The sequence below is a fragment of the Saccostrea echinata genome, unplaced genomic scaffold (genome assembly GCF_033153115.1).
Source record: "Saccostrea echinata isolate AGI-Se365-2 ecotype Australia unplaced genomic scaffold, CSIRO_AGI_Sech_v1 ptg000030l, whole genome shotgun sequence".
In the NCBI taxonomy this organism is placed as follows: domain Eukaryota; kingdom Metazoa; phylum Mollusca; class Bivalvia; order Ostreida; family Ostreidae; genus Saccostrea; species Saccostrea echinata.
This window is the reverse complement of record NW_026889779.1, coordinates 20,277,347-20,289,725: the sequence shown is the minus strand read 5'-3', so window position 1 is coordinate 20,289,725 and position 12,379 is coordinate 20,277,347. Positions and strand designations below refer to the sequence as shown.

The 12,379-nt window shown below is 33.2% G+C and overlaps 1 protein-coding gene across 1 annotated transcript; it reads left to right on the top strand.

Moving 5' to 3' along the window:
- The first annotated feature begins 7 nt into the window (after window positions 1-7).
- LOC133196520 (large ribosomal subunit protein uL16m-like) lies at window positions 8-12,031 on the top strand. Its single transcript, XM_061332394.1, has 4 exons — window positions 8-91; window positions 5,956-6,015; window positions 9,120-9,286; window positions 11,336-12,031. The coding sequence occupies exons 1-4, from the start codon at window positions 34-36 to the stop codon at window positions 11,789-11,791; spliced, it is 741 nt and encodes a 246-aa protein (XP_061188378.1). The 5' UTR covers window positions 8-33; the 3' UTR covers window positions 11,792-12,031.
- The last annotated feature ends 348 nt before the right edge of the window (window positions 12,032-12,379 follow it).

Sequence of the window (12,379 nt, the reverse complement as noted above, 5' to 3'; positions counted from 1 at the left end):
AAAGAATCAGATTATTTCTTAAGCCCGAAAGTCATGAGGAGAGCATCATTGCTTTCAAATACTTGTTGGATGATCAAATCCTTATCAAGACGTAAGTGAAATTATCCAGAAATACTTACATTTATGAAAAGCTTGCTTTTAACGACTTAAAAAAGAACACGAAAGTGATAATGTTTATAAGACTCGTAGTGAAAAGTTTTTTCCTAGAGGAAATTCGAACTTGCTTATAGTTTTATGTAAATTGGATGCTCTTTAAAATTTCTTTAAAAGATCCTTCAGTTCTAGAGTAGATCATCATGGATACTATGTAATTGTTATTTTCTATTGGAAATTAAACTTTTTTTGATTTTGCTTGTAGTTTTGAAGGAATCAACCATTTAAGATAAAAAGTGTAGATTCTGTAACGGGAAACCTGTACGTTTCCATGTTAATCCAGATTCAGTGATTTACAGAGAGAAACACATTTTTAAAGGTTAACAAAGGTTTATTAATGAAATAAATAAATAAATAAGTTACAATTAACAATATTACAAGTCTAGGGGATGGTGGATACCTACTCGCAGCTTGTCTCAGTCTAGCACTCATCTAATCTGGCCGTTGCGAACGTCACGGTGGTCAGGCCAGACGTTGTCCCGAACGGCCTGACACACACGCAAAGTTGGCAACGAACCCGACATTAAATGTAGTATAATAATAATATAATAATAGTATAATGTTACACAACACAATATTACAATAATTATTCATATTAATACGTGACTAGATACATTGTAATAAATAACAAAGATTTAATAACATATATAGACACTATAAATCATCCACCATTATGATTACAATTCTATCAGGTCTAGGAAAATCACTATATTTAGCTATATAGCTAAATCTACCTATATAGCTTTATTTACCTATATAATATAGCTTTATTTAGCTATTTCAGAGTAAATTTCTGTTTTATGAAAAGCAGACAAAAAGTCGCATAATGAGGCAGTATTAGTTTTCAACTTTGAAATGGACTGAAAACAATTCACCAAAAACCCACTTTTAAAAATGTTTCTCCTTTTGTGCAATTGCAATCAAAGATCTTAAAGTTTTGGGGCTATGTATAACAGTTTATCTGTGAATAAGCAGCTACTTTAACAAAGAAAAGCAGTTTTGGTCAACAAGATAATTGATTGGTAATAATTCAGCACAATGCAAGGCAATCACACTTAGTCATGCCTCATCGCACTTCCAGCAGGGTTTGACACTTACTTTTTAAGGCTTTAGTCCAGCCGGACTAGTGCTTCATTACTTTTACTAGTCCGCACGCAATTTTATTAGTCCGTCAAAAAAAAAAGGAAAAAAAAAAAAGAAACATCAATGTTTTTTAACATTAATTTAACGTGACAATTAATATATGTATTATTTTTTTAAATAAACAATAAACAAAGTATTTATATGAAATTAATATATTATTCCACAGATTCATTGAAATCTCGCAATCAGCAAGTATACGATCGTATTCCCGATCTCGTTTTTTATTTATTTATTTTTTTTTTTGTCTTAACATTACATCTAAAACGTCCAAAATCTTTCTTTAAAGTGTCATACTAAATCATGATTGCTAAAACCTTATACTTCATATCGATCAGTCGAAAAATTAAGCGCTGAATTGACCCAGCATTGCGTAACTACCCGCCAAAAGCTGGAAATCTAAAAATACACGCGGGGTTTTCCAGTAAAAGTTGTCGAGAATCGAACATCGGTAATTTATTGATATTGTTTTTCAGAAATTTTTATTGGTCCGTTCGGACTTATTAGCCACATATTTTATTAGTCCGAATGAAAATGTATTAGTCTGAGACTAACGGACTAAGGTTAGTGTCGAACCCTGCTTCCAGTAATGGACAGCTATCCAAACAATAGAGATGCATTTTTTGGTTAAAAGGTGTTTAAAAGAGGCAATGTTTTTACTATCTATGCCCTAGGATGTTTTTATCAAACCTTTTTAAAAAAATATCAGCCATAATTTTCATGCGACTTTTTGTTTGCTTTTCATAAAACAGAAACTTATTCTAAAATAGCTAAATAAAGCTATATTATATAGGTAAATAAAGCTATATAGGTAAATTAAGCTATATAGCTAAATATAGTGATTTTTCTGGACCTGTCTATTGTATCATATGGGTACTGGAAGTTAATGTAAATATATATTATGTGCATGTCTTTTTTGTACATGCACATGCTACATATTGACATTAAGGTGGTATGGGATACCAAACAAAACTTCTCCTACATATTTATGTACCCAAATTAGAAGGATTTGAAATACCCCCACCTTTCAGTATATTAAAGTGTAATTTTAATAATTTTTTAATTATTTTAATGAGAAATACAAAAACGATTTTTTTCTTGCATAATTCTTTTTTCATAAGCTTAATATTATAGGCAGGCGTTTGCTAATATAAAGTGTTTATAAAAACAAAAATGACAAGAAATATGTCTTAGTATTTTTTTTAATTTTCAACAAAAAATAAGCGTTAAAAAACTGGGAAAACTTTATTTCTTGAAAACAGACGGATAACATTTCATGAAAGTCTACAATAAGAATGTATCTTGATATGTTAGCAAAGTGAAATAAACAAATTGAAAATATATATATAAATGGAAAATATAAAATGCATTTAAAATTTTTTGAATTTAAAGATCCGAGCGGAAGAGTTATCCTTCTTTATTTTCCAAGGGTTGAAAAAACCTGGGTGCTATTTTAGAAATGATGAGCATTTTTTCCCAACCATAAAAAAATCGCACTTTGTAGTTTTCAACTTTGAGCGGTTTTGAAAACAATGCATGGACAATCGCTTTCCAGGACGTGTCTTGTTCAGAGCAGTTGCATTCATCTGAACGTTTTGGGACTATATACAACAGCTAGCTGATTTGTGACCAAACAGTTACTTCTTGAATTAAATAACAAAAAAGTCCAGCTCTGGTTAACGTGATAATTGATTGGTGATAATTCAGCACAATGTGAAGTAATTGCACTTATCCATGCCTCACCGCACACAAGGTGCTGTACAGTTACTCAAACAATTGAAATACAGCTTTTGCTTAAAAGTGTTCAAAACGTTGAAATGTTGAAACTACCTTTTACAGGGGTTTGCTTTTTTAAATGTCCGTTGTACAATTATAAGTAAATTTATATACTTGCGATTTTTTTGTCTGTTTTTACTTAAAATGCCGACTTGTGAGAACTTGCATTGAAATAGGCTTCAGAGTGTTCTTTTCAACGGTGTATCTACAAATTTTGACCCGATAATAAGCACTCATGCGAATCAAAACAATACTTCAAACGGAAATACGTCATAACGTGGAGGTATCCCATACTACCTTAACTTCCAGTGATGTGGTATCATTTTATCATGCAGTAGACAGATATTCTTATCAGTGTGGCAGCTATAGTCGAGATTCAATTAAATTGACAGTGGCCATATAGCTTAATTATTTGGTTAGAGCACATGATTTGTGATGCAGGGATCATGGGTCCTATTCCTGGTCCAGCCATACATTTTTTTCCTTTCCTGTTACATAATTTGGTGCCTTTGACCACCCCTGGAATCACGTGAAAGTCCTGCCAGGGGCAGAAAAGAACTTGGGTTGTGTCTTCAGTGGTTGTATGTTCGTTCCCCCTAAAATTTGTTTGCCCTTGACTCTGTTCACCCTTATTCTCATTCGCCCAGAGTCCGATCGCCCTAAAACTTGTTCGCACAGGGTCCGTTTGCCTTATTTATATTGCAGAAAGTTAAATAATTAACCAATGGATTTTTTAAAATAAATTATATACCTGTCCTATCAAAGACCCGACAGATCAACCACAGGCCTCTGAATTTCTATCAATAAGCCATTATATGATTGATCAGAGTGATATATATACCCCCTCTGTATATGAATACATGTGTTTTTATTTATAGAGGGGGTATATATATCACTCTGATCAATCATATAGCGGCTTATTGATAGAAATTCAGAAGCCTGTGGACCAACAGAAATTAACCTCTCAATCCTTTCATTGTTTTCAAAACATAACGCAGATTGTAAAAAAAAAAACAAAACAAAACAAAACACCGATATGATCTCCTAAATTACATTGACATTATTAACAGCTGATTAAGTATAATGAAGCCAATTAAGCATGTAAAAAGCATTAATATCAAATGTGAATTATTTAATTAAGATTCCGGTAAAAAAAAAAAATACTGTATCAGCATTTGAAAAAAAAACACCAAGTCATAAAATATTGAGTAAAATTAATAATAAATGTTAATATTTACTATATATTGTATATATATTAGGGCGAACGAGATATAGAGCGAACAAGAATAATGGCGAACGGACCCTGCGCGAACGGACTCATGCGAAGAGGTAGATAGGGCGAACGAACCTGATACCTGTCTTCAGTGCAAAGACCTTTAAGGAGGGAGGAATGTGGTAGTCAGATAGATTTGATCACTAGTGGCCAGATAACTCAGTTGGTAGAGCACCTGACTCGTGATTTAGGGGGCCCGGGTTGAATCCTGGTTTGTTCTGTCATATTTTCTCCTTGATCTTAGCTGATACAGTTGGTGCTGTGCCATGCCCTGGAAGTGACAGGTGAAAGACCTGCCATTAAAGAGTCTAGTGGGTTTGGTGTCTTTGGGAGCAAAGACCTTTAAGGAGGAAAGAATGTGGCAGTCAGTACAGATTTGATCTCCAATAGTCATATATGGCTTAGTTGGTTAAAGCATCTGATTAGTGATTCAGAGGTCCCAGATTCAATTCCCAGTCCAGCCATACATTTTCTCCCTTCCTGTTAAAAGCAAATTGAAAAAATCTCAGAATATTTTACTTTAAATGAAATTTCTTAATACTTGTACAATATGCTTAATATAAATGGAACAGTTTGCATTTAGACAAATGGTTACAATACAGATAATAGGTACACATGTACTTGATTTTATGCCAATCTGTTTCATAGTCACACACCTTCTTAATTTCTACTGGTAAATAAAACCATATTTAAAGAATAAAACAGAACACCAACACTTCATGAGAATGCAGCAGTAAATTTATTTTTTGACTGGTTTTGACCCAAGACATCATCAGAACAATCAACATGATCAAGCATGTAAATTTATTTATTGACGTAAAAAAAAATGCAGACAACATTGCTATAAACAAAATAAATGTGTAAACCTTCTTACGAAGTGTTGGTGATCTGTTTTATGACTTTAAGTTTACAACTTTAGGTACAGACCCAATTGAATACTGTTCAGTGTCCAGACATGGGAATCTAGCTTCCACATTTCCAACCTTAAGGTGTTGGTTTTCAGGTTGTTTTTGTAAAAGTATATTTTTCATATGGTATGTAGTATAAAAGTTGTAATGTTTTATATAATTTAAGAGACTTCTTATGATCTGTTTAGGTGTAAAAACATTCTGACAGGATCCTGGATTGAGTTATGTATTAGAGTGCTCTATTGAAATTTGTTAAAATTTTATTTTGTCCTATGAACCACTTGAAGGCCTGTCCCAAGACATAGTATACAGATTGTTTTAATCAGGGTTGCATGTGATTAATGCAATCATTGATAGCGAAATTTATTGGCTTTGTTAACTTAATTTACATCATTTAAGATTTTTTCATACCTCACTGTGAGACCTTTGACTGTATTATATAAATGCCTTTTAAACTCTCAATGAATTAAAAAAAAAATATGCTAGGTATGAAGACAAGTTTTCATAAAATCTAGTTGTCATTAAAATTATATAATAGGTATGTATTTTTGGAATATCTTTCATATTTATTCTAATTTCTGCAGTTTAAAAAAAAGATTGATTCTAGTAGCACCAGGATCATCCCACTTTGTTCATGCTGATTGCCTTAAGAATATTATTGCCTTTACAACCCTCTTTAATAAAAAATAATAATTTTATTTTTAGCACAAAATTATGTTCAAAGTGCAAGCTATATGAAGATAAAGACACTTCCAAATTATGATGGTAAGTAGTTTATCATCTTTTTCATGTTTATAGGAATATATTATACATGTACAATTATGGACTTAATTGTAGGTCGATATGTGGTTATAAGGACCCATGTCAAGAGATATTGACCAAAGACACAGAGAGTGATATCGACCAAGCTTGCAATGCCAATATCACTTTCTGTGTCAGGAGTCAATATCACTCGATATATGTTCTTATAACCATGTGTTGACCATACATTGAAATCCATAATAGTCAAATTCTTATGCATGGTTTCAAAGTGCTGGGGCATTTCTTTGGAATCTAAATATTCACCTAAAGTGTTTACTGCTAGTTTGATAATTGTTCAATTATTTTCGCTGTCACACTCTCCATAATATTTTCAAAGTACTAGGATTGGCCAAAAAATGTTTTGACTTTGACAAAGTTGAGATGATCTTTTGCTATATCCCCTCGTCCACCCATGTCAACATTGTTGTCCCTGTTTAATTTTTAGGAGCAAGTCCATTCCCAAGTAACTATAAGCCCTATGCCAACCAAACTTGCATGGATGATGCATCTAGGAATGCATACTACTAGTCTTCCTTTGGATGCTGGATCTGACTTGTATTTTCTGGCTGAATTATGAGATTAAAGGTTTTGGAGCAGGTCCATTCTGTAAGCCCAATGGTGACAATACTTGTATGGATGATGACGCTTCTAAGGATGTGTACTACCAATTTACCAAACATGCTTCTTGTGTATAATTTGAACTTCTGTACATTGTATATTCTCCAGTGACCAGGTTAAAGTTTTTGGAGCAGGTCCATTCCTAAGTGACTATAAGTGGTATGGTGACCAAACTTGCAATAATGATGCATCTCAAGTTGCACACTACCATACATGGTTCAGATCCTTTATTATGCCCCGCCATGAATATGGCCGGGGCATATAGTGTTTGTCATGTTCGTCTTCCGTCCTTTTGTCCTTCCGTCCTTCTGTCTGTCCTTCCGTCACACTTTAGCTCTGTTAGCTCTGTTCAAAGCTCAGTTCCAAAGAAACTATCCAAGATATTTTTATCAAACTTCATATGCTGATAGATATTGATGAGAGCTATGCAACTGCATCAATATTTTTCGACCTTGACCTTTCCTTTGACCTTGACCTCACTTTTCTTAAATTAGTGTTTAGCTCAGTTTTAAAGATACCATTCAAGATAGTTTAGTCAAACTTCATATGTTGATACATACTGATGTAAGCTATTCAAGTGCATCAACATTTTTTTACCTTGACCTTTCTTTTGACCTTGACCTCACTTTTCTTTAATTAGTGTTAAGCTCAGTTTTAATGAAACCATTCAAGATATTTTTAACAAACTTCATATGCTGATACATACTGATGAGAGCTATTCAACTGTATCAATATGTTTCACCTTGATCTTTCGTTTGACCTTGACCTCACTTTTCTTTAATTAGTGTTTAGCTCAGTTTTAAAGAAACCATTCATAATATTTTTATCAAACTTCATATGCTAATACATACTGATGTAACCTTTTCAATTGCATCAATAATTTTTGACCTTGACCTTTCCTCTGACATTGACCTCACTTTTCTTAAATTAGTGTCAAACTTCATATGCTGATACATACTGATGTAAGCTATTCAACTGCAGCAATATTTTTTTACCTTGACCTTTCCTTTGACCCTATATACACCCTCGGTGGGGCATTCATGTCCTATGGACATATTTCTAGTTTGAACTACATTGTACATTTTCTGGATGAGTGACCAGGTGAAAGGTTTTGCTGGAGGTCCATTCCCAAGTAACTGTAAGTGGAATTGTGATCAGACTTGCAATAATGATGCTTCTCGAGTTGCACACGACCAGACATGTTTCAGATCCTGGATCTGACCTACACCTTCTGGATGAGTGACCTGGTGAAAGTTACTGGAGCAAGTTCCAATCCCAAGTATACCAGGTATATAAGCCCTATGCATGAATGATGCATCAAAGGATCAGTCTCAGTGCCAGCCCGGAGCTGACCGAGTGACCAAATTACCGGTAAAGGTTTTGGAGCAGGTCCATTGATAAGAAGCTATAACGCCTACTTGGACCAAATTTGAATGGATGGTGCATATAGGAATTCACATTTACTAGACATGCTTTGGATACTGCATTTGACCTACCTGGATGAACTGATTTACATTTTCCATGTGATAGAAACAAAGATTTTTAGGAGGATTATAAATCCTACCAATACTAAACTTGCATGGGTGCATCTAAGGATGCACATTACCAGATCATTGATTTAGTATGAGACATTGTCTTCACTTAAAGATGAAATTTGTCGAGGTGAGCTTTGTATTCTTTGATTACCATTTTTTTTTTACGTTAGAACGGTAAATTACACATGTTGTACGTTAACATACCGGTATTCCACATTTGCCCTTTTTGCATCAACATTAAAACTGACGAATATCACATGATGTCTTATCAGCCAATGAAAATTAAGACAATAATCTATTTATATACCTGGTAATAGCAGTCAAGTATCTTCAGAAATGGTCAAACCATATTAAATTTTGCAAAATATTTGATAATGAATTGTTATAGATGCACAAGACTTGTATTCTCTTGTCCAGTAACTTTTGACTTTCATCTTCGAAATTTTATCCAATTTGTACTTGTAATATCTTACCATGTTCTCCCTATTAAGTATCTTGGGTGCTTAGAAAACTGCAAAAAGGGGGCAGTTATTTGGTAGTTGTGTTGAAATTAAATGAACTGATTGTTTCAAAAGTTAATTCAAGTGTATGCCCTAACAATATTAATCAAAAGTTTTATGGGTAAAACAAGTTGTTCAAGATTGTGTCAATCACTCTTGCTCCGCTCACATAGGTCAGTGGCATGGTCAATTTAATCGAACATATTCCGATTTTCAATATGTTTTGCATTAATTTTGCATGTAGATCTGATGGATTTAGAAAATTCTGATGAGACCATAAGTTAATAAAGGGGATCCCTTATTCTAAGACGATCGGAAAATACCTATACCGGGGTAGGGGTGTTTAATAGGGAGAATACGGTAATAGATATAACAAATATGCATGATAAGCAATTCTTGTGTTTTTGCGGATCAGATATAGAATTTCCTGAGAAGAAGAAATTGCGATTGGTTGATAAAACACCCCAACCTGTTAAGAATACTAACAGTCATGTAGCAGTACAACAGAGGAGTGAGGCTAAATACTGCAGAGGACCAGATGTCATCAACAACAGGCTTATATATGGGCAATACGGAGTACAGGTAACTGATATATGAGTAATATGAAGTACAGGTAACTGTTATATGGGCAATACGGAGTACAGGTAACTGATATATGGGTAATATGGAGTACAGGTAACTGATATATAAGTAATATGGAGTACAGGAAACTGGTATATGGGCAATACGGAGTACAGGTAACTGATATATGGGCAATACGGAGCACAGGTAATTGATATATGGGTAATATGGAGTACAGGTAACTGGTATATGGGTAATATGGGGTACAGGTAACTGGTATATGGGTAATATGGAGTACAGGAAACTGATATATGGGTAATATGGAGTACAGGTAACTGGTATATGGGTAATATGGAGTAGTGATTCAGCGATAGTCGCCGACGATCGAAAAATCGTCGTTGAAAGCTTGGCGATGCCGACAATCGATAGCATAGCACCAAAATCGATAGTCGCTATATATATAGCTACTTTAAGCATAATGCTAAATCTTAATATATATTATCTTTTTAGGTAGTGTTTCCTTTTTATCCTTTTGTACAAAAAAGTCACACTAATTATTTTTATGTATCTTCCATGTGCACACATACAATGTGTCCGTTCGCCTGTACTAAACAATGCATTAAACTGAGTCAGTGAATGATTCGTAAAAATGCTTTGAAAAATATCATAATGACTAAATCTAAATAAAATTCCCTTCCATTAATGCAAGTCATAATTATTTTATGCAACGAAAGAACTGACGACGAAATAAAGCTATCAAGAGCACCACTCTCAAAAACATCGTTTTTTAACCTGAATTTCCTCTGCTCTCACACTTGAAACGATATTTACAACTTTCAACTCACATTCTGTGTATTATTTTTTTTTTTACAGTTTAAACAATTATAGGTCAGTCAGAAGTGAAACACAAAACTAGTGTGTTTTTTTTTTATTCTATAAAACGAATGCACAAGAAGTATTGGTATTTTTATTGTGCATACCCATATGCTGTGTCAGGGACCTATATACTAGTATATAGGTCCCTGGCTGTGTATACAAAAATTATTTCTCTGAATAAACTGATAGATTCAAATATGATTAACATTAAGAAGGTAGACAATTTGTTGAACTGTTCTTTATATAAACAGGAATAAATTAAAAAAAAAAAAGAAGAAAATTTATCTTTTGAAAAATCAAAATTTTTAAACAAATTAATTTATCATCTTATCAGTAATTTAGTATAAACATGATTAATGTCATAACAAATGAAGCACTTTGTTTACATAGTTATCAGTTAAATAATAATATAAAACTAAAATTCCTTTTTATTGGACTGAAATTTAAGTAAGTGTAATTCTTTCCTTTAATAAATATAGTAAAATATCAGCAGATTCATTAAAACTTAAATACAGGCCTACATCTTTACTTATCAGTTATATTTAGACACTAGTGCCTATAACTATAAAACATAATACAGGGCTTTTAATTATGTAAATAAAAAGAAACATAAGAAATCTGAAATGTCCGATTATTTTCGATTATGAATCGAAATGGTGTTTCCGATTCGATTCGATAATCGATAGTGTTTTCCGTCCGATTCTGAAACACTAATATGGAGTACAGGTAACTGATATATGGGTAATATGGAGTACAGGTAACTGGTATATGGGTAATATGGAGTACAGGTAACTGGTATATGGGTAATATGGAGTACAGGTAATTGATACATGGGTGATATGGAGTACAGGTAACTGGTATATGAGCAATATGGAGTACAGGTAATCAATATAAGGACAATTTGAAGTACAGGTCACCAATATTTGGACAATATAGAATGCAGGTAACTTACATGTGGACATTATTAAATGAAGAACAAGTAACTGATACATGGACAATATGAAGTACATGTATAAGTAACAAATAGAATTACAAGAAACTGTTATATGGGCAGTTTGGAACAGAAGTTACTGAAATCTTAAAATAATGAGACACCGATGTTGATACATTTTGCAATTTGATAAATTGTATAAATCTTGCCTTGTCCATTTATACCAGTATGATGAAGATACCATTCTGTGATTTCTTTTGTAGGCTCTGGATGGGGGACTGTTAACAGCCAAGCATTTTGATGCCTGGCGATTGTACATCAATGCTAAACTTACAAATGACATGTTCGCGGAATGGCGAGTGGAGCCTCCATGGAAACCAGTGTCAAAAAAGGGTCAAGGAAAGCGTATGGGGAAGGGGAAAAGCCCCATTTCACATTATGTAACCCCCGTCAAAGCAGACCGTATCATTATGGAAATCGGTGGAAAAATTGAATTAAGACAAGTGTATAGAATGCTTCGTCATGTTGCAAATCAGTGTCCATTTCATGCTAGAATTGTGAGTGAAGAAATTCTGAAGAAAGAAGAAGAGCAAGAGAACTGGATCAGAGATAATAATCTTAATCCATTCTCCTATAAGTACTGTGCCAAAAACAATTTTCTGGGAATCAGGAAAGACCTCAGTCCATATGATTTAATCTTTTTTGGTAAATACAGGTAGATTCACTTAAGTCTTATCTTTATCTTGTTTAAGAATAAAACATTTGTTTTAAATCACTGAGCATTTTGCAGAGTGATGCTGTTTTTTTGCTCTTGGTTTCAGATAAAAATGTAACGTGCTTGGTGGAAAGAAAAATTTTATTATTATAAGTTCAGAAAATAAATTATTTGTATAATGATTAAAGTTATTTTGCTGTTCAGATAATAATTTAAAAAAATAATAATAAACTTTATTCATGTATTTGTTTCATTTGTTTATGGAGGATTGTGTTACAAAGGAATGAATGGAAACTCCGAATTACATAACTAAATATTTCTAAAGCTGCAATCTTTAATCTGAATATCAAAGAAATTTTGTCATTACATTCAATGGCATAGGGCAGGCACATAGAATCGGGGTGGGGTGGAGGGGGGGGGGGGTACATTAAACTGCCAAAAAGGTATTTTCCAAAAAATCCGGAAATCTTTAAAAAAAAAAAAATAAATGTCTAAAATGAAAATAAGAAATGTCGGAAATCAAAATAAAAATTGCCGGAAACGCAATGCAAAATTCCGGAAATGGAATGCAGTGAATTAAAATCTTCCATTC

Bases quoted from the DNA above. Each gene is read 5' to 3' on its own strand.
- LOC133196520 (XM_061332394.1), top strand. From the start codon at position 34: ATGAGGAGAGCATCATTGCTTTCAAATACTTGTTGGATGATCAAATCC. The intron at 6,016-9,119 runs GTAAGTAGTTTA...TTTGCGGATCAG, and splicing joins GACACTTCCAAATTATGATG to ATATAGAATTTCCTGAGAAG. The intron at 9,287-11,335 runs GTAACTGATATA...TTTCTTTTGTAG, and splicing joins ATGGGCAATACGGAGTACAG to GCTCTGGATGGGGGACTGTT.